The sequence below is a fragment of the Cydia splendana genome, chromosome 1 (assembly GCF_910591565.1).
Source record: "Cydia splendana chromosome 1, ilCydSple1.2, whole genome shotgun sequence".
Classification (NCBI taxonomy): domain Eukaryota; kingdom Metazoa; phylum Arthropoda; class Insecta; order Lepidoptera; family Tortricidae; genus Cydia; species Cydia splendana.
This window is the reverse complement of record NC_085960.1, coordinates 30,473,857-30,496,226: the sequence shown is the minus strand read 5'-3', so window position 1 is coordinate 30,496,226 and position 22,370 is coordinate 30,473,857. Positions and strand designations below refer to the sequence as shown.

General features: G+C 40.5%; 2 protein-coding genes and 1 long non-coding RNA gene across 3 annotated transcripts in view; 2 read left to right on the top strand and 1 right to left on the bottom strand.

The window, feature by feature from the left end:
• Positions 1-22,370, bottom strand: part of LOC134793094 (uncharacterized) — a 454,735-nt gene that overhangs the window by 10,451 nt on the left and 421,914 nt on the right. The window lies entirely within an intron of this gene.
• Positions 6,031-8,604, top strand: LOC134793076 (trypsin CFT-1-like). Its single transcript, XM_063764603.1, has 3 exons — positions 6,031-6,199; positions 6,767-7,022; positions 8,241-8,604. Exons 1-3 carry the CDS (start codon positions 6,096-6,098, stop codon positions 8,571-8,573), a joined length of 693 nt encoding a protein of 230 aa, XP_063620673.1. The 5' UTR covers positions 6,031-6,095; the 3' UTR covers positions 8,574-8,604.
• LOC134798380 (trypsin CFT-1-like) lies at positions 14,537-21,854 on the top strand. The gene is made up of 4 exons (XM_063770799.1): positions 14,537-14,582; positions 17,865-18,033; positions 19,845-20,100; positions 21,522-21,854. Exons 1-4 carry the CDS (start codon positions 14,540-14,542, stop codon positions 21,852-21,854), a joined length of 801 nt encoding a protein of 266 aa, XP_063626869.1. The 5' UTR covers positions 14,537-14,539.

Genomic DNA, 22,370 nt, shown 5'->3' with positions numbered 1-22,370 from the left:
TATTGCAGCGTAAAATGGTCTGGCAAGTCATCTAAGACATCTACTTACGAAACAGATGGAATAACATCCCACAGGAAAGTCAAATTCATTATTTCATTGAATAATGTTTCTTGTCCGCGGGGTTCATTTTATACTGGTCGTAAGCAGAGGCGAAGTATGTCCGTCCCTTTTCGTCAACTTGAAAATGCAATGCGCTATCCCTTACCCTTTCGACTAGTGATGTGACGATGATGGTTTTTCAGTTACGGAAACTTCGTGCTTCGTCATACCGTATTGTACCATTTTAGACATAATATATACGTAATATGTTGTGTAAATTTTTTAGAATTCTCTAGGCCAGCGGAGCAGTTAGGCCGCATGTCACGAGATGGACCTGATGATGAACTTCAAAGAAGTGCGAGGGCACTCGGTGTTGGTTTGTGATAGACATATGTTGTATGGGTTTTTTAGAATCCTCTAGGTGAGCAGTTAGGTCTCATGTCACGAGATGGACCTGATGATGAACTCCAAAGAAGTGCGAGGGAACTCGGTGTTGGTTTGTGATAGACATATGTTGTATGGGTTTCTTAGAATCCTCTAGGTGAGCAGTTAGGTCTCATGTCACGAGATGGACCTGATGATGAACTCCAAAGAAGTGCGAGGGAACTCGGTGTTGGTTTGTGATAGACATATGTTGTATGGGTTTTTTAGAATCCTCTAGGTGAGCAGTTAGGCCGCATGTCACGAGATGGACCTGATGATGAACTTCAAAGAAGTGCGAGGGAACTCGGTGTTGGTTTGTGATAGACATATGTTGTATGGGTTTTTTAGAATCCTCTAGGTGAGCAGTTAGGTCTCATGTCACGAGATGGACCTGATGATGAACTCCAAAGAAGTGCGAGGGATCTCGGTGTTGGTATGTCTTAGACATATGTTGTATGGGTTTTTTAGAATCCTCTAGGTGAGCAGTTAGGTCTCATGTCACGAAATGGACCTAATGATGAACTTCAAAGAAGTGCGAGAGAACTCGGAGTTGATTTGTAATAGGCATATGTTATTGGTCCATTTGAATATGTTTTCAATACAACCTTCTATGACCTTAATAAAACGGACAAAAGAAAATAATTGTATGAGATTTTGGCGACACTTTTTTCTCGTATCGAAAGAGATTGCGATTCTGAGTGGAAATAATATAAAAATTCTAAACTTTAAAATTCATGTTCTGGGTACTTTAAACAGAAATGCCCTAATATGTTAAGTAAACATTTCAGGTACATTGTTAAATTACTTAATGAAATATTAAATTACTTAATGAAATATTAAATTAATCAATATAATTATTTATTAAGTAAGTTTACTCTAAGTATTCTAAATTGGTAACAATTTTACCACAATAAATTTCGGTATCACTGGTAGCAGTACCCACTACCTGTAATGAACATGTCCCATCCCTACACTTACACGTGTCAGCGCGCCATGTTTGAAACGACCAATCGCAACGCCGTGAGCACCCCTCCCGCACCTCACAGTTTGGTGATTTGCGTCGGGAACAAAATGGCCAATATTAGGTTTCTAGAGGCGGTGTTCTGTGGAATAAATACACATGTATTATCCATTTGTGTCATTCAAAGGCTTTTTTAACGCGCGTTCTAAAAACGCTCGTGAATGAGGCTTAACAGTTCGCCGGACGATATTAGCCTGTGAGTTAATCCCAAAAGGCCACTAACAGTTCTCTGTCAAGTTCTTTTAGGGATGTGAAAAGTCGATTTTAATAATGTTACGTATCGATAAACGCTACACAGCTGAACGAAATAGCGATTAATTGAAGCTTCAATATCTTCGTTAAAAATAAACATAATTGAAATGCTAATGGATAATGAATATATTAATAATAAGGGCAGCTTGTGGCGAGCTGTTGGGGAGTAACGACTACAGACCCGAGTGCTCCCGAGAGTCGGTCAGGGTCTCCGTCTCCGGCGTGTCTTCGTCGGTCGGAGTGGACCCCAAGGGGACCCGCAGGACTCTCAGCTCTGGCTTGCCTTAATTGGCCGTCCAGAGAGGAGTCGTTAGAGCTATATGCTCCAGGGGTGGAAGTGAAAGATGCATACGACGCGAGTTGGCACAGTGGCTGGTAACAGCCACTGGGTAGAAAGCGGCGCACACCTCTCGACACCCCTGAGCCGCTCACACCGATGTTGCTCCTGGTCGCCTTCGCGATGGCAGTTGCAGGGGCCCATCTAGTCAGCGGCAAGTCACCACCTGCCTCGATAACGTGTTTTAGCATTGTTATGGCAGGTGTCCGGACTTCTCTACAGTAGCCCAGTCTTATTGTCCATCCAAACTTCAATCCATAGACCGGTATACTATTCACTTTTTCTACAATAGTCCCAATGCCTGCTGCGACCGGTTCATGGGTGTTTATTGTTGCGCCTGTGAACGGGTTCCAGCAGGCGTTCTACATGACATTAAAGCTCTCCAAGGGGCCTCTACGTGTCCCCACGCAAGCCTATCAAAAGACCGGGATTTGTAGGCCCGTGAATCCCAAAATAATTTAATTATTGCGGAACACATATTTTAGTAGGTATAGTAATCAGAGTTGGGCAAAAATTAACTTGAATAAGAATAAGAATAAAAACAGAAATTTTATTCTTATTCAAATCGATTTGAATTAGAATAATTCTGGCACTAGTTATTTTAGAATAAAATTAAGGTGAATAAATCATGTGACTTTTATTTTAAATGCGGAATAAAAAACAGAATAATTATTCTAGAAGTGGGCCTATTCTAACTAAGGTTTTATTCAATTAAAATGTTATTTAGAATTAAGTTAATTTTTGTTGTACAATTGGTTATATTTTGTAAGTTAATTTTCACCCTTCTATTTAAAAGTCGGATTGATTTGATATTTGTTACTTCAGTTCTTTAGTTTAGGTATAGTACACATTGAAGAGTTCCGCTATGCACTATCTAGTTTTATCAACCGATCAGGGTGCTTAGCCAACATGCCAAACTTTGACGCTCCGTAGAGTTGCGCATAGTCTCTCTCTATCACTCTTACATATTAGTGCGATAGAGAGACAGATAGCGTTTCGTTGTCGTAGCAGTCGTAGCGCAAACGAAAATCATTAGAGGGCTGTCCATAAATTACGTCATCGATTTTTAACGATTTTTGACCCCCCCCCCCCCCCCCCTCCCTAAAATCATCCAAAAATCATGCTTCGAATGACCCCGTTTCCTCCTACGTCATGCTACCATCATCTGATGTCCAGCCCCCCCCCCCCCCCTAATTTGAAATGACGTAATTTATGAATAGCCCCTAGGTACAATTTAGCTGTTTTTAGCGCTTTCTGTCTCTATCACTCTTACATATAAGTGCAATAGAGAGACAGAGATAGCGTTTCGTTGTCGTAGAGCAAACGATTGGCATGTTGGCTACGCACCCAGAACAGCTAAATTGTACCCAAAGATTTGGTTATTAAATTTAAACAAAAATTGACACCCAATTTGGGTGAATTGCACCCAAGGTGCCTAGCCAACAGGCCAATCGTTTACGCTACGACAACGAAACGCTATCTATGTCTCTCTATCGCACTAATATGTAAGAGTAATAGACAGAAAGCGCTTCGTTGTTGGAGCGCAAGTGATTGGCATGTTGGCTAGGCCCCCAGAAAAGCTAAATTTACGTAATGATTTGGTTATTAAAATAAAAACAAAAATTGGCATCTTGGCTAGGCACATTGGGAGCGTAGCCAACATGCCAAACGTTTGCGCTACGACAACGAAACGCTATCTTTGTCTCTCTATCGCACTAATATGTAAGTGATAGAGACAGAAAGTGCTTCGTTATTGGAGCGCAAGCGATTGGCATGTTGGCTAGGCCCCCAGAACAGCTAAATTTACCTAATGATTTGGTTATTAAATTAAAAACAAAAATTGTCATCCTGGCTAGGCACCTTGGGTTCGTAGCCAATATGCCAATCGTTTACGCTACGACAACGAAACGCTATCTCTGTCTCTCTATCGCACTATTAATATGTAAGAGTGATAAAGACAGAAAGCGCTTCGTTGTTGGAGCGCAAGCGATTGGCATGTTGACTAGGCCCCCAGAACGGTTAAATTTACCTGATGATTTGATTATTAAATTAAAAACAAAAATTGTCATCTTGGCTAGGCACCTTGGGTGCATAGCCAACATGCCAATCGTTTGCGCTACGACAGCGAAACGCTATCTCTGTCTCTCTATCGCACTAATATGTAAGAGTGATAGAGACAGAAAGCGCTTCGTTGTTGGAGCGCAAGCGATTGGCATGTTGGCTAGGCCCCCAGAACAGCTAAATTTACCTAATGATTTGGTTATTAAATTAAAAACAAAAATTGACATCTTGGCTAGGCATTTTGAGTGCGTAGCCAACATGCCAATGGTTTGCGCTACGTCAACGAAACGCTACCTCCGTCTCTCTATCGCACTAATATGTAAGAGTGATAGAGACAAAGCGATTCGTTGTTGGAGCACAAACGATTGGCATCTTGGCTAGGCCCCTAGACCAGCTAAATTGAACCTAATGATTTGGTTAGTAAATTAAAAATAATACGGTTACTAAAACTAAGCGTTATGCGACAGTCAATTTGTAAGATTTTATTCCATAAAATAGGTATAAATTAGACAAGAGACTTACTACTATTACATCTACCTAACTATACGTAATTAGTACCTATACGGTACCCGGACTACATTTTTATTCGTGGAATATTATTTCGATTAAAAATCATGATTATATTTATTTGATTAAGAATAAGTTATTCTCATTCAATTTTTTCTCATACGAATTATTCCCGACCAAAATTATTTGAATATTTTTGACGGGAATAAAATCGAGATGATTTTATTCCTACGAATTCTTATTCAAATAATGATTTTATTCTTGAATGCCCAACACTGATAGTAATAATAATAAATATTCTTTATTGTGCACCATACAGTTAAAAATACACAGGAAATTAAATGCACATTAAAAGCTAGGTAACAACAGGCGGTCTTATCGCTAAGAAGCGATCTCTTCCAGACAATCTTTCGGTAGCAGGTAACTACGGACAAGCTTACAACATTGAACGGGTAGGTATTTATGTATTGTAATTAAAACTCTGAACTTTCCCTTCGTTCCCTGCTGAGGCGTGACGATAAAATTGTGATCTCATAACCACAATAAAGAATAAAAGCGTTTTTGTTCATTTTAGATATCGTTTTTACCTTTGAAGTAAAATTTAAATTGCAAGAAATGTCGATAGTTTATCAATATGACTGTATCGACATGGCCACAGCCAGGTGGATTTACATTGTTAATCGTACATAAAACAAAGTGGTAACAGTGACAGCTCGCTTAGACTCCATAGTCTGTTCGAGAAACTGAAAACGGGGAAAAATAGAGATACTACTCCTAAAAATACGTGTGATACCTCATTAGCTTCCTCATGATGCCTAGAAAAATGTATTCGAAGCGTGTATTAAGCACACAAAAAATATCAAAACTTATAAACAAAAAAAGGGGGAAAAAAGTAGGTATTTTTTATTTCCCCATTATCTCTAAAAGTATTAATATTTAAGAAACCAAAATTAATATTATAAAAGAGGAGGATATTTCCAATAAAACATTCCATACTTGCAGAACTGTGTCTCCATTATTTGTAATTTTTATACAACGCTGAACACAGCCCTCCGCGCCTCATTTTCGAGAAACGTGCGCGGCGTGAAAAAACGATTACGAACATTAAATATAACTTGAAAGATATTAAATATTGATTGAATTTTTATAGGTACAGTGAAATTTTTTTAATTGGTCAGTAACGTTGTTAATACTGGATCTCGTATCGCTAAACAAAATAAATTGTGGAGACATTCCTTAACTCCGACACAAAAATATGTAGGTACCAAAGTATAAATTATAATTATTATAAACAATTGGTACATGTGTGTCAGCCGTCATAATTAAGTATGTAGGTAATAAGACTAATAAGTACCTATACATTATAAATATTTAATAATTATGTTTTCAGCCGTCCCTAGGAACCCACAACGCATTGTGGGCGGCACTCCCACCACCGTGGAGGAATACCCTTACATGAGCAACATGCAATACGGGTGGTGGGGCATCTGGTGGAGTCAGGCTTGCGGTGGCTCCCTCATCAACTCACAGTCCGTCCTCTCGGCGGCGCATTGCTACTAGTAAGTTAATCTAATCAACTTCATGTTTTGAACAGCCTGAGAAGAGGGCTTAATTCTTAAAAAACAAAAGGCAAGATACAGTCGTTTGGAACAATAATTAAAAGAATGAACTAAGAGGGTGCCTAGCCAACGTGCCAATCGTTTACGCTCCGTAGCGTAGTCATCTCTCTCTATTACTCTACCATATTATGCTATAGAGACAGTTGCGTTTCGTTCGCTACAGAGCGTAAACGATTGGCACGTTGGCTAGGCACCCAGATCCCGAGTATAAAAGTAACTTGCGATCAGCGGACATCCGGCTAAAAACTTATCATTCCATTTTTACGATCTAACTTCGCAGATAGGTACCATCACGCTCCGCGACTGTTGCGCCATTTAGGGTCCTAGCTAAATTGGTTGTACAATAGTTACTTATGCTAGTTATGCTATAGAATTTCCAATTTGGCAAGAACCCTAAATGGCATAACAATCACGTGTGGTGACTGTAGGTACATATTCACGCGAGTGGACGCTCAATCGCTGTTCACCTTGCTTCTGTGCGGTAATGCAATCATTTTTATTGTGTAGCGGCGACCGTCCTACCGATTGGCGAGTTCGTCTCGGCACGTCGCAAGCGTCGAGCGGCGGCACCGAGCACGGAGTGTCCCAGCTGGTCGTGCACGCCGGGTACAGTCCCAATACCCTCGACAACGACATTGCTATCGTCCGCCTCGCCACCGCCGCCGTATACAGCAACAGCGTGGCTCCCGTCAGCATCGCTGGTGCCAACTACAACCTCGCTGATGGCACCGTAGTCACTACCATCGGATGGGGCACTCTCACCGTAAGTTAATATAGGCGATCTTGTATATTTTTTTCTATTCTCTGTTGCCGCTTTAGTTGCCGCTTTTCGGCTCCGTCGAACCGAAAAATAGAATACACACCTCGGCCAGTAAATAAGAGACTGGGGAAGTACCTCCACCTTACAGAAAACCGCAGCCAAATAACACTCATAGTTTTGTGTTCCTGCCGCAGCCGGTGAGTAAGGTTGCCAGAGCTCAACGAGGGTGTAGAGCAGCGGTCGGCAACCTTTTAGCAGCCAAGGGCCATATAGTAGTTAACGAAGTGGACGCGGGCTGCACTTTGTTAATATTTATGACTTTATCAGACATTGTCATTTGTCAATATTACATACAAAATAGCCAGGTAGGCTCGCGGGCCGCAAGTGGGAGGTTCGCGGGCCGCATGCGGCCCGCGGGCCGATGGTTGCCGACCACTGGTGTAGAGTGTTAGAGCTCTTTCGGAGCTCTTATACTTACTAGGACTAGGGTTGCCAGATCGAAAGGCGCTATTTTCGGGAAAAAATATATATTTTTCGGGATTTTGGGGCTTAAGTCGGGAAATACAAACATTCAAATTAAAGTAATTGTATTAAAAACAACGATATTTTACATTATTGGCTCTACGTCAGCTCAGTACGGTTACCATCAGTTTGTCACTGACATAAACGCCGTCGAGAACGTAATTTACTTTCTATACGTCCCGTTTGCACTAATATGCGAGTGCGAGCGAGATGTATAGAAAGTAAATTACGTTCTCGACGGCGTTTATGTCAGTGACAAACTGATGGTAACCGTACTGGTCTCTCACCACGCGCGCGCTCGTGCTCGACGCGGGTCGCTCGCTCGCTCGACGACAGTTCGGAACTTAAAATTATTGCTTTATAACGAGAAGCTGTTTTTCGGGACACTTAACACTTTGTCGGGAATCGGGAACACTTGCTAAAAATCGGGAGAATCCCGCCAAATCCCGACCATCTGGCAACCCTAACTAGGACCGAACTGAACTGGACGTCAGTCAGTGGGAAAGATCTCTTAGGGTTGGCAACGGAGTTGCAGGCGTACATATAGGCTACGGAGACTGCTTACCATCAGGCAGACCGTGTGCTTGTTTACCACCGAAGTAGTATTAACTTTCGAATCGAGCCATAATCGTAGTCTTATTCCATTTTCACCTCTCTGTTTGATTTATTATGTTGGATTAAACTATTAACTTCTTGCAGAGCGGCGGCAGCGCCCCTGAGCAGCTCCAGCATGTGGACATCAACATTATCAGCCAAGTCTACTGCTCCGCCCAGTACGCATGGCTGAAGACCCAGCCCGGCTTCCAGAACTGGCCCGATATCACCGAGAACATGGTGTGCGCTGGCATCCAGTACCACGGTGGCAAGGATGCCTGCCAGGGCGACTCCGGTGGCCCTCTCTCCCACCCTGTTCAATCTAGCCACGTCCTATACGGTCTCGTATCCTGGGGCTACGGGTGCGCCCACCACGACTTCCCCGGTGTCAACGTTCGCGTCAGCAGATACACCGACTGGATCGTCGCTAACGCCTAAAACCTAACACGAAATATAAAACATCGTTTAAAATGAACCATCGTCATGTCTAATATAAGATATTAGTGTTCAATGCCTATAGACAGTACGTATATAATAAACGCGAGTTTATAATAAAACTTCGATTTTCTTACATCTTTTCCCTTTTCCCCATTTCCATGTAGGAGCCAATTCACACTTCTACCTTGTAGTCCGCCTCATTATGTAGGATTGTGTATGGGGGTCGCGGACTACGTGCCGTCCCATAGATTTATAAGGCATAGATTGAGTGTTCGTACATCCCTAGTGAAGCCATTTCAAGTGCGACGTCACGTCGCACTCGTGTCACCGTATTCGATCGGCCCTGGCCTCAAGGTCACGTCGGTTTGTGTCACAGAACACCGCCTCTAGAAACCTAATATTGGCCATTTTGTTCCCGACGCAAATCACCAAACTGTGAGGTGCGGGACTGCTCACGGCGTTGCGATTGGTCGTTTTAAACATGGCGCGCTGACACGTGTAAATGTAGGGATGGGACATGTTCATTACAGGTAGTGGGTACTGCTATCAGTGACATCGAAATTTATTGTGGTAAAATTGTTACCAATTTAGTATACTTAGAGTAAACTTACTTAATAATTATACTTATTGATTAATTTAATATTTCATTAAGTAATTTAACAATGTACCTGAAATTTTTACTTAACATATTAGGGCATTTCTGTTTAAAGTACCCAGAACTTGAATTTTAAAGTTTAGAATTTTTATATTATTTCCACTCAGAATCGCAATCTCTTTCGATACGAGAAAAAAGTGTCGCCAAAATCTCATACAATTATTTTCTTTTGTCCGTTTTATTAAGGTCATAGAAGGTTGTATTGAAAACATATTCAAATGGACCAATAACATATGCCTATTACAAATCAACTCCGAGTTCTCTCGCACTTCTTTGAAGTTTATCATCAGGTCCATCTCGTGACATGAGACCTAACTGCTCACCTAGAGAATTCTAAAAAACCCATACAACATATGTCTATCACAAACCAACACCGAGTTCCCTCGCACTTCTTTGAAGTTCATCATCAGGTCCATCTCGTGACATGAGACCTAACTGCTTACCTAGAGGATTCTAAAAAACCCATACAACATATGTCTATCACAAACCAACACCGAGTTCCCTCGCACTTCTTTGGAGTTCATCATCAGGTCCATCTCGTGACATGAGACCTAACTGCTCACCTAGAGGATTCTAAAAAACCCATACAACATATGTCTATCACAAACCAACACCGAGTTCCCTCGCACTTCTTTGAAGTTCATCATCAGGTCCATCTCGTGACATGAGACCTAACTGCTCACCTAGAGGATTCTAAAAAACCCATACAACATATGTCTATCACAAACCAACACCGAGTTCCCTCGAACTTCTTTGAAGTTCATCATCAGGTCCATCTCGTGACATGAGACCTAACTGCTCACCTAGAGGATTCTAAATAACCCATACAACATATTTCTATCACAAACCAACACCGAGTTCCCTCGCACTTCTTTGAAGTTCATCATCAGGTCCATCTCGTGACATGCGGCCTAACTGCTCCGCTGGCCTAGAGGATTCTAAAAAAACTTACACAACATGTTACCTATATATTATGTCTAAAATGGTACAATACGGTATGACGAAGCACGAAGTTTCCGCAACTGAAAAACCATCATCGTCACATCACTAGTCGAAAGGAAAAGGGATAGCGCATTGCATTTTCAAGTTGACGAAAAGGGACGGACATACTTCGCCTCTGCTTACTGACCAGTATTAAATGAACCCCGCGGACAAGAAACATTATTCAATGAAAAATGAATTTCGCTTTCCTGTGGGATGTTATTCCATCTGTTTTGTAAGTAGAAGTCTTAGATGACTTGCCACACCATTTTACGCTGCAATATCCCATGATTTCCCAATGAATTCAATAGTTAACGATTTATTTTCTTAGACTCGTGCACACTGCTAACAGGTCGTACTCGTAACCTTGGGCGCAACTGATCGGAGCGGCGCGCGAACAATCTTATATTTGACCTATACACCATACGGGCGGTGACCGCGAGTCGTCCTATAAGCTCGGTCTACAGGGGTTGGTCTGTGGTTTGTGTACACCTCCCGTTTAAAAATCAAAAACACAGGAAAAATGGTTGTTTGTGCATTGAATGGGTGTTACAACGCATCATATCATAAAAACAAACCGACTTACATTACATTTCACGCGTAAGTGAAAATAAAAATTGAAAAAAAAATGAAAAAAATATTTATTCAGTTTAAGAATTACTTATATAGTTGTAAGTGTTGGCGCCTGTTTTTAAGTAACAAATACCTGTGTTAAGAGGCACCGCTCTTCCTTAGTTGGTAATTGAACAACATGTCGTGACAAACACGAATATCTAATGTCACATTACAAATTTCCTAGCGGCAACACTGAACAGCGCCCTCTGAGTGGAACTGTGGTAAGTTATTCCAAAGTGGCAAGTTGTAAGGTTAAAACCAGTATGGCACGAAGCATGCGAGTGCATAAAAGTGTAATATACAGTGAGGAAGCCCACAGCTGTCCTGAGTCGTCTAAAGCTAAGTATTTTATGTTACTTGGTGCTCGCAGTGGTGGTATGGTTTCTCTATGCAATGATCTCCTTAATCGAAGAGCAGTAAGTTCATATGAGATTAGCTTGCCACGGAACCTGCCGTGGAAGCTATTCCTGAGACCATCTTAGGTAAGGCAGACTGGGTATCTCTGTCTGGGTATGACTTGACGCGCCCCAGCTTCCAACTCTGTCTGGGTATGACTTGAAGTGCCCCAGCTCTCGACTCTGTCTGGGTATGACTTGACGTGCCCCAGCTATCAACTCTGTCTGGGTATGACTTGACGCGCCCCAGCTTTCAACTCCACCTGGGTAGACTGGACGCGCCCCAGTGTGCGAGAGCCGTGGCGGCTTCGGCAGCACGGCTAGAGGTGTGTCGATGTACGGCCGTAGGCACACCTCGGCTCGGATGTTAGGCGTCCGAGTTATCCGACCATGTGTCGGCGGACTCCCCGCGGGGGAAGTCCTTAGAACCTTCATCTGGCCGGGTAAGATGGTACTCTTTTGCTGTAGAGATAATCGTATATGTATAGTAGGTGATGGTTGTATGAGAATGCCATATTCATGAGCAATTAAACCCACAGATTTCGGGGCGACACAACTAGCCGCCAATAAGTAAAGCGAAGCAGACCGAGGATAAAGAAACCTTTCTATGGTCTTTTTGCCATCCCCTACGCTGAGCTGGCGAACGTCGCAGTACCTTATTTTATTTTATATTGAAATCAGTCAAATTTTTATTCTTTTGGAAAATATGTTTATTGGAAGAACGTGTAGGTAATTAAAATGACATAAAACAACCTTAAATTGAGTACAACGAAGGGCCAAGAGGGCGTCAGGCTAAGAGCAAAAATCAGAAAAAGAGTAAAATAATAATTATGTACTTTAGATAAAGTCAGATCGCTATCAGATGATAGCGATGGCGTGCGAATGCGAACGTCTATAAAACCTGATAGAGTTGGGAATGTGAATGTGATCTTGCAATTAAATTTGGTATAGATGTTTTTAAGTCTTCTTAATATTTATCACGGTAAAGTAAAGGCCCTTAATACCTTATGCATATTTGATAGGTCAGTACTTTGAATGGTTTATCGCAATATAAGTATGAATAATATCGGTACCTATGCCTTGTAATTGCAAAACAATCGTTTAGTTCGTAAATATCTTTTGTGTTGTTCTTATTAAATACCACGAGTGCAAAAAGGCCGAGCCGAGTGTGTTGCACACCGCGCACCCTTTTGTTCTTAACCGCCGTGTCGCCCGTGTCTGACCCTTGCGAAATATTCTTTGTTCGGCATAACTGCCCGCCCCTATGGCCGACAAGAATGGTATTGTTTGACATAATTTGATAATTATATTTACCTATCGGGTGGCATGTGAGCTAGACCGAAAGCTAACGGATCGTGGTAGTTTTTGTCATTGTCTTATGACAACATTAGGATTAACCAAGATGCAATGAGAGTTGTGGTGCAGAGGGAGCATTAATTAGATAGCTTGGATATTATTATTACATATTTTCCAACATTGTTATCACATTGACCTAGTTGATGTTGGGCTTTATGAAGTAATTTGATCAATGCAGGTTTAAAGACGTTCGCATTCGCACGCCATCGCCGTCAGAATCAGATAAAGTACATAATTAAATTATTATTTTACTTTTTTTCTGATTTTTGTTCTTAGCCTGACGCCCTCTTGCCCCTTAGTCGTACTCAATTTAAGGTTGTTTTATATGATATTAATTACCTACACGTTCTTCCAATGAACATATTTACCACAAGAATAAAAGTTAAATACAAAAAAAAAAGGGTACGAATGATGCCCCTCTGGTAGTGTTATTTATTACCATCCCGCTAGCGTGGGTGTTTAAGCAATCGAGACAACCAGCGTAACATGACCGAGCGATGTACTACCCGAGCGAAATTGGTGCGCGAGCCTATGCTGGTTATTCCGAGCAGTCAGCCCATCCGTAGCGCGCCCAAAGCGGTTTTAATAACAATCATGTCCTTTAGTTATTTAGCCTGACTACAAATTATGAATACCTACATATTCCAGGTTTGCGTCGTGTTATAATAGAACGAAATGAATTCGCTATAAATAATAAAACGAAATCAGTTCTGTCGGTTTTTGACTGATTTGTTTGTTCCTTTATATAAATATGTAATTAATTTACAGTTAATAAGATAAATTTAATCCGGATAATAAGTTAATTTCTATTCAACTAGAATGAGACTCTTCTATATTAGTTTTTACACTTATACTGGTAAAACTGTTTTGATATTTTTGATCACTTTTAAAGCAGTTAACTGAATCACTAACTGACACATAATTATTTATTACAGCACGCTACATTTATACTATACTATTTATACTGTTTTTATTAGTATTGAATTCTAACAATATTATGGTGGTAACTACTGGGAAAAAAAAATCCCACCTTTTACCAGTGGTAACTACTGGGAATTTTTTTCCCCAGTAGTTGCCAAGCCGAGTTGGTGGTAACTAGTGGGAATTTTTTTCCCCAGTAGTTACCAGTGGTAAAAGGTTGGAAAAAATTCCCAGTAGTTACCACTGGTAAGAACTTGGTGGTAACTAGTGGGAATAACTCTGCTCTCACAGTGTTGTTCGTTTGATAGTAAAAATTTACCATATCTGATCGCTCGATATTTGTAAACGGCACGTAAACGGGTACGGCGGAGGCATAATTAATTAATTATTTTATTTTAAAATCTTTGTTTTAAAAACGTTTATTGACTTTGACGTACTGTGACATTATTACTCATAAATTATTAAGTATTCTATCAGACGGTTTGTTTTCAAAGAGGTTGTAATTTTAAAAGTAGGGTGACCACGCATTTTCAGAATTTGTACTTTTTTTTATTAAAATAAGTAAATAATGAATCATCGGCATTTCAATTAAAATATATACAGGTAACATAGCAATCGTTTACTGAGTCAGAAAAAAAGGGTTGGGATCACGACCCCGAAATCACACGTCGATGCTAAAAATAGTATCTAACTATACCTAATAATTTATTTGTATTACAATTTCTAAGCAACGAAAACTACTACCACACATAGTATATGTTATTGAATATTCATGTCAAATTTCTTGGTATTTCAGAATATTATTTTAAAATCAGAGCGTAAATTCGATTGCATGGCGGTGGCTTATTAGGTTCGTGTGTCTAAGAGACACACGAACCTAATAAGCCACCGCCTAATAAACACCAGTAAGTATTATCGTAAGCGCAGTAATTAGCACCTATAAAATTTTAAGCTGATTAATATTTGATAAGAGGCGCATTTGAGTATATAAATAGAAATTACTTCTCACCTCATGCCAATAGCAGGTATCCAACTATAGAGTCATGCGTGTTTTGGTCCTCTTCGCCCTTTTGGGCCTGGCCGCAGGTAAGCTGTCGAATTTTTAAGACCTATTTATTTAATTTGTCCATCTGTCCAATTTAGGTACCTACCTATTTAGAACCATTTTATTTCGTTACCTCACTTAATACCGTTGTGTAACCAGCATACATCGTAAATTTTATAGCATTTTTGGTGCAGCGGGATGGTGTTAACGGAATTGGTATAGATAATTCCAACTGAAATGGTAAATTAAGGTTAATATTAGCGTAATTAACGCTAATTAATCATTAGGGTTGAAATTGTTTATAGCAATTCCGAAAATTGGCTCTCCGCTGCACCGAAAATGCTATAAAATTTACGATGTCTGGCTAGCCAGCTACGAAATACCCAGTCAGTAATCGGCTAACCGGTAACCAAATGAAAGTGTGTATTTTTTAACTAGTTTTTAACTAACTTTCGAATAGATTATGTCAGCATTTCCCAAACTATGGGTGTGGGTCGCGAGCGGATATTGAGTGGGCCCTGAAAAGTGAAACTACTAGGGCATCTGAGCGATTACAAATAATATTGAATGCCCCCTTTTTAAGACGGCCAAGAGGTGGGTGGGTCCTGGATTTGGCAGTTTTTGTTAGGTGGGAATGGGAGTTTTTAAAAGTTAGGTAGGTACGGTCAGCCAAGAAAGTGTTCTACCACTTTTCGACTTTACATCTGAGAGTACAGTCATCAAATGGACAATGACAGCCAAAGTGGTCAAACATATCGGAACACATCCTTATTTCTATGGTGTCAAGTTTTGGTCACTTTGGTCATCACTACTTATTTGATGCTGACTGTACTATTTTGAATGGTTTACCTACTCGTATTTTAAAATCTGTACCTTTTTTCTTTGCCCCAAACGGTAATGAAAATATGGTAAGTACTTAATGTTAAGGACTCAATTAGAATCCGTTAAGCTAACTGCACCGACTTTGAGAAAACTAAGTACCTAGTATTGTACTAGTGTCATTAATTAATAACGTCATATTTTCATAGAAATTATGATGACTTGATGACACTCCATACTTTGTCATTGCAAGTCTGTGCAGAGTTAAGTGGCCCACTGATTACCTAGTTAGTACCTTAAGGCCTCATTCCCATTCATTCCCATATATAGCTATTACAACGCGCGTTAAAAAAGCGCTTGAATCTGTCCGCACTCTAAATTCGATTTAACGACCAAGGCTTAAAGTCGATAATCCAACAACGCTTGATAAAAAGCGCCACCGCCGTCGTGTGACACATGTATTATCCATTTGTGTCATTCAAAGGCTTTTTTAACGCGCGTTGTAAAAGTGCTCGTGGGAATGAGGCTTAACAGTTCGCCGGACGATATTAGCCTGTGAATTAATCCCAAAAGGCCACTAAAGGCCCCAGTACACAATGGGCCATCGCCGGCCACTCCAAGGGACGCATTTATGCGTTAGAGGGAGCAAGTGATATTGCTATCTCATTCTACCGCAAGGCTGCGTCCCTTGGAGTGGCCGGCGATGGCCCATTGTGTACTGGGGCCTTTACAGTTCTCTTTCAAGTTTTGGCCTGGCGGCTAACACAAATCGATAGTGTATGGCCCAAAGCCCCAACGTTGTCTGTTCTCTTTGACGGCGCAGCAACAAGTATCACTTCTCTCTCCTCGCTCTTTTAAAAATGTCATTTGTCAAAAAAGGACAACCATGCTGTTGACAAGATGAACTTCCAACCAAAGTGTTAACGTGTTTGGTGGTGTTAAGCTGTGTATGAGTGCGTAAAAACGTATACGTGTGCTCTTTTAGGGATGTGAAAAGTCGATTTTAATCATGTTATATATCGATAAACGGTACACAGCGGAACGAAATAGCGATTAATTGAAGCTTCAATATCTTCGTTAAAAATAAACATAATTGAAATACTAATGGATAATGAATATATTATAATATAATAAAATAATTTAACTATTGCGGAACACATATTTTAGTAGGTATTTATGTATTGTAGTAAAAAATCTGAACTTTCACTTTGTTCCCTGCTGGGGCGTGACGATAAAATTGTGATCTGATAACCACAATAAAGAATAAAAGCGTTTTTGTTCATTTTAGATATCGTTTTTACCTTAGAAGTAAAAATAAAATTGCAAGAAATGTCGATAGTTTATCGATATGACTTTATCGACATTACCACAGCCAGTGGATTTACATTGTTAATCGTTCATAAAACAAAGTGGTAACAGTGACAGCTCGCTTAGACTCCATATTAATCTGTTCGAGAAACTGAAAACGGTGAAAAATAGAGATACTACTCCTAAAAATACGTGTTATACCTCATTAGATTCCTCATGATGCCTAGAAAAATGTATTCGAAGCGTGTATTAGCACACAAAAAATATCAAACGTTATAAACAAAAAAAGGGGGAAAAAGTAAATATTTTTTATTTTCCCAATATTTCTAAAAGTATTAATATTTAAGGAACCAAAATTAATATTATACAAGAGGAGGATATTTCCAATAAAACATTCCATACTTGCAGAACTGTGTCTCCATTATTTATACCTTTTATTCAACGCTGAACACAGCCCTCCGCGCCTCATTTTCGTGAAACGTGCGCGGCGTGAAGAAACGATTACGTAATATTAAATATAATTTTAAAGATTTTAAATATTTATTGATTTTTTTTTTATTATGGTGTAGTTAAAACATGTTAACAAATGTACTACTTGTATAAATTTATCTTAAAATTATTTTTTCAACAAGTTATGCAATTGTTAATCAACAAAATTTTCTCGAACATCCTTTCTTTATTGAAAACGAAAAAAAATGTATACCTACTGTATCATAAACTCTGGAGACTTTTATGCAGATTTTTATGAATTAATAAAAATATATAACAGTGCCATCAAGTGGGTTAAAAGGCTAGTCCAGACTGGACAATTTCTCGCACAACAACCTTCGATCCACTCTGTTAGAAAGTCGTGAAATCCTTGTGTGAAATAATGATCGTGCTTTTTCTAAAGTCTCGGCACATCTCGGTGTGGGGTCAGAACAATTTAATAAATTCAGGCCGGCTATTCGTCAACCGCCATAAATATTATAGGTACAGTGAAATTTTTTTAATTGGTCAGTAACGTTGCTAATACTGGATCCCGTATCGCTAAACAAAATAAATTTTGGAGACATTCCTTAACTCTGACACAAAAATATGTAGGTACCTATAAGTATAAATTATAATGATTATAAACAATACATGTGTGTCAGCCGTCATAATTAAGTATGTAGGTACTTAAGTATACATTATAAATATAATAATTATGTTTTCAGCCGTCCCTAGGAACCCACAACGCATTGTGGGGGGCACTCCCACCACCGTGGAGGAATACCCTTACATGAGCAACATGCAATACGGGTGGTGGGGCATCTGGTGGAGTCAGGCTTGCGGTGGCTCCCTCATCAACTCACAGTCCGTCCTCTCGGCGGCGCATTGCTACTAGTAAGTAATCTAATCAACTTCATGTTTTGAACACCCTGAGAAGAGGGCTTAATTCTTAAACAAGTTCAAGTCGGACTCGCACATGAAGGGTTCCGTAGCAGCAAGTAACATAATAAAATTGCGGTTTACGATTTATGACGTATAAAAAAAAACTAGTTACTAGATCTCGTTCAAACCAATTTTCGGTGAAAGTTTGCATGGTAATGTACATCATATATTTTTTTTTATTTTTATCATTCTCTTATTTTAGAAGTTACAGGGGGGAGGACACACATTTTACCATTTTGGAAGTGTCTCTCGCGCAAACTATTCAGTTTAGAAAACAATATATGATATTAAAAACCTCAATATCATTATTGAAGACCTATCCATAGATACCCCACACGTATAGGTTTGATGAAAAAAACATTTTTGAGTTTCAGTTTTTTTTTTCCTATTTTTGTGTGAAAATCTTAATGCGGTTCATCAGAATACATCTACTTACCAAGTTTCAACAGTATAGTTCTTAATATAGTTTCGGAAAAAAGTGGCTGTGACATACGGACGGACAGACAGACAGACAGACATGACGAATCCATAAGGGTTCCGATTTCTGCCATTTGGCTACGGAACCCTAAAAAGGCAAGATAACAGTCGTTTGGAACAATAATTAAAAGAATGAACTAACAGGGTGCCTAGCCAACGTGCTAATCGTTTACGCTCCGTAGCGTAGTATTACTCTTCCATCTCTCTCTATTACTCTTCCATATTATGCGATAGAGACAGTTGCGTTTCGTTCGCTACAGAGCGTAAACGATTGGCACGTTGGCTAGGCACCCAGATCCCGATCGTATAAAAAGTAGGGATGTACCGACTAGTCGCCGACTATCCGGCCTCATTTGTAGTCGGCGATTAGTCGGCGACTAGTAGGCTAAAATGGCCGATTAGTCGGCACTTTATAAGTGATAGAAAAACAGGGCAAAAAGAAATAAACAGCTAATATTTTAACTTAAGTTTTTCACCTATTTTACCCAAATTTCTATTTAGGGTGCTTATGAAAACTTTTGTTCGAATTATTGACAGTGTGGTCGCTTTCTTATGTCCGGTGGTCCTTAGGTTTTTTTTTTATTTATTTTACTTTTTAGCTTTACCACCTTTTTTGCCCTTACAATTTTTACATAGATGAATAGCGCGACGATAGGGGTAAACCGATTGTTTTTAAGTGCATCTGTACCGAACTTAGAGGAAACTAATGATCTGGCCGACTAGCCGACTAGTCAGCCGACTATAAATCGGCCATCCGAGCGCCGATTAGTCGGCTAGTCGGCCAAATCATCCAATCATGTAGGCCAAATCAATAGTCGGTACATCACTAATAAAAAGTAAATTGCGATCAGCGTACATCCGGCTAAAAACTTATCATTCCATTTTTAAGATCTAACTTAGCAGATAGGTACCATCACACTCCGCGATTGTTGCGCCATTAGGCTCCTAGCTAAATTAGTTGTTCAATACTTATGCTATAGAATTTTCAATTTGGCTAGAACCCTAAATGGCAGTGTTGGCCGAAAGTTAATCCAAATTGAAAATGCTGGCCATTAACCATTATAAATTAAACCGTAATCTGTAATCGTCCGTTACGGTTTAAGGTTCAATTTATAATGGTTAATGGCCAACATTTTCAATTCGCATTAACTTTCGGCCAACACTGCTAAATGGCATAACAATCACGTGTGGTGACTGTACATACCTAATACCTATTTATGCGAGTGGACGCTCAATCGCTGTTCACCTTGCTTCTGTGTGGTAATGCAATCATTTTTATTGTGTAGCGGCGACCGTCCTACCGATTGGCGAGTTCGCCTCGGCACGTCGCTGGCGTCGAGCGGCGGCACCGAGCACGGAGTGTCCCAGCTGATCGTGCACGCCGGGTACAGTCCCAATACCCTCGATAACGACATTGCTATCATCCGCCTCGCCACCCCCGCCGTATACAGCAACAGCGTGGCTCCCGCCGGCATCGCTGGTCCCAACTACAACCTCAATGATGGCACTGTAGTTTATACCATCGGATGGGGCACTCTCACCGTAAGTTAATAGGCGATCTTGCATATTTTTTTCTATTCTCTGTTGCCGCTTTAGTTGCCGCTTTTCGGCTCCGTCGAACCGAAAAATAGTATACTCACCGCGGCCAGTAAATAAGAGACTGGAGAAGTACCTCCACCTTACAGAAAACCGCAGACAAATAACACTCCAAGTTTTGTGTTCCTGTCGTAACCGGTGAGTAAGGTTGCCAGAGCTCAACGAGGGTGCAGAGTGTTAGAGCTCTCGGAGCTCTTATACTACTCTAAAACCGAAATCCTGCAGAAACCCGTACCCGCAAAAAACTGACGTCAGTGGGAAAGAGCTCTTAGGGTTGGCAACGGAGTTGCAGGCGTACATAGGAGACTGCTTATTACGATCAGGCGGCCGCCGTATGCTTGTTTACCACCGACGTAGTATTAAAAAAACAACGGGTTGCACTCCGGGAGTGCCGACAGAAGTGAAAACTCAATGACTGGTCCAAAATGTCTGCAGCACTATGTATAATTGACCCATCCGCCTCTCTATTGAAAAACTTTAGTTCCGATATTCGATTATATTGGAGTGATATAAAGTTAGAATGTAACTGTGAGATCCTCGTATTTCAGCCCGTACAAAATTAGAACATTGAGCTTTGCTTAATATAAAAGTCCAGTTTTAAATAATTGACCATTATGATACGTTATGACTAAAGTTGTTTGGTGAATAAAAAGGAAACAGCAGGGGTTACGCGTTAGGTACGCGTTACGTTGTCTCGAGTTTAACATTTTTTCCCCACCTCAAAAAGTGCACAGCGCCGCTAAAGAAGTTTTCACTTCAAAAAAAGCCTCAGATTCGGCCTTGTTATTCCATATGACCTGAGACATTTTTTACTTTACTGCGCTTGGTAATGTACTATTTCAAGCCACTGCTCGCAATACGGCAATAGACGGTCTCAATCTTGATTAGAAAGTATAAATAGAGCTTAGTTGTACACCTAAACAAACAGTTCAAAATTTTCAGAGGAGTTCCGTCAATTACTCATGGATTCCATCATCAGATCAGATCCAAAAATATTATGGGATCACCTTGGAGGTAACTTCTTTTAAAGAAAGAAAGGTTTTTGAAAAAAAAAAATTTTTCCGTGCAAAAAAGCAATGACAGCACTCCCCTCCTAAGGGAATTTTTTTTTAGGAACTGCGGGTCAAAAATTTTCTTTTGACCTCTAGTATGCGTGTGCCAAACCGGCTAACCTGTACATCGTTTGCGGTTTTTTAAGTGACCAGGTAGGCTAGTAGGCGGCCGCCCACGTCACCCAAGCCTAGCGCCGCCTCTGTATTCTAAGTCGGCAACGACCACTTTCGATTCGAGCCATAATCGTAGTCTTATTCCATTTCCACCTCTCTGCTTAATTTATTATGTTGGATTAAACTATTAACTTCCCGCAGAGCGGCGGCAGCGCCCCTGAGCAGCTCCAGCATGTGGACATCAACATTATCAACCAAGACTTCTGCTCCGCCCAGTACGCATGGCTGAAGACCCAGCCTGGCTTCCAGAACTGGCCCGATATCACCGATAATATGCTGTGCGCTGGCATCCAGCACGTCGGTGGCAAGGATGCCTGCCAGGGCGACTCCGGTGGCCCTCTTGTCCACGTTGTTCAACCCAACAACGTCGTAGTCGGTATCGTATCCTGGGGCTACCAGTGCGCCCACTCTGACTTCCCCGGTGTCAACGCTCGCGTCAACAGTTTCATAGACTGGATCCTCGCCAACGTCTAAAACCTAACACGAAATATAAAACATCGGTTAAAATGAACCATCGTCATGTCTAATATATGATATTAGTGTTCAAAGTCTATAGACAGTACGTATATAATAAACGCTAGTTTATAATAAAACTTCGGTTTTCTTACATCTTTTCCCTTTTCCCCATTTCCATGTAGGAGCCATATTCGACTTACGATAACTGACGTACACGAGTTGATATCCCGTGGTTCAGAGGGCCTACCGCGAACCACGTTCGACGTGTTGCCTCCCTGACACACTTATATACGAATTTACGAGTGTGGTTAAGACCGGCATACTTTTTTTTTTACTTTGGAGTGATCTAGTTCCGTTAATTAATCACCTACGTTACAGATCATTTTAATCACAAATGAAGCAGAAACAATAGTTTTTTTTAATTCTTCGAGTAGACGGACTTTCCGTGTAGTTTAAGGGAAGTCCGTCTAGTAATGATACCAGCCAATCTATGGGTGTGTATATGTTCGTAGTCGAATTCCTAAAAATAATGGA

Bases quoted from the DNA above. Each gene is read 5' to 3' on its own strand.
- LOC134793076 (XM_063764603.1), top strand. From the start codon at position 6,096: ATGAGCAACATGCAATACGGGTGGTGGGGCATCTGGTGGAGTCAGGCT. The intron at 6,200-6,766 runs GTAAGTTAATCT...TTTATTGTGTAG, and splicing joins TCGGCGGCGCATTGCTACTA to CGGCGACCGTCCTACCGATT. The intron at 7,023-8,240 runs GTAAGTTAATAT...AACTTCTTGCAG, and splicing joins TCGGATGGGGCACTCTCACC to AGCGGCGGCAGCGCCCCTGA.
- LOC134798380 (XM_063770799.1), top strand. From the start codon at position 14,540: ATGCGTGTTTTGGTCCTCTTCGCCCTTTTGGGCCTGGCCGCAG. The intron at 14,583-17,864 runs GTAAGCTGTCGA...TTATGTTTTCAG, and splicing joins CCTTTTGGGCCTGGCCGCAG to CCGTCCCTAGGAACCCACAA. The intron at 18,034-19,844 runs GTAAGTAATCTA...TTTATTGTGTAG, and splicing joins TCGGCGGCGCATTGCTACTA to CGGCGACCGTCCTACCGATT.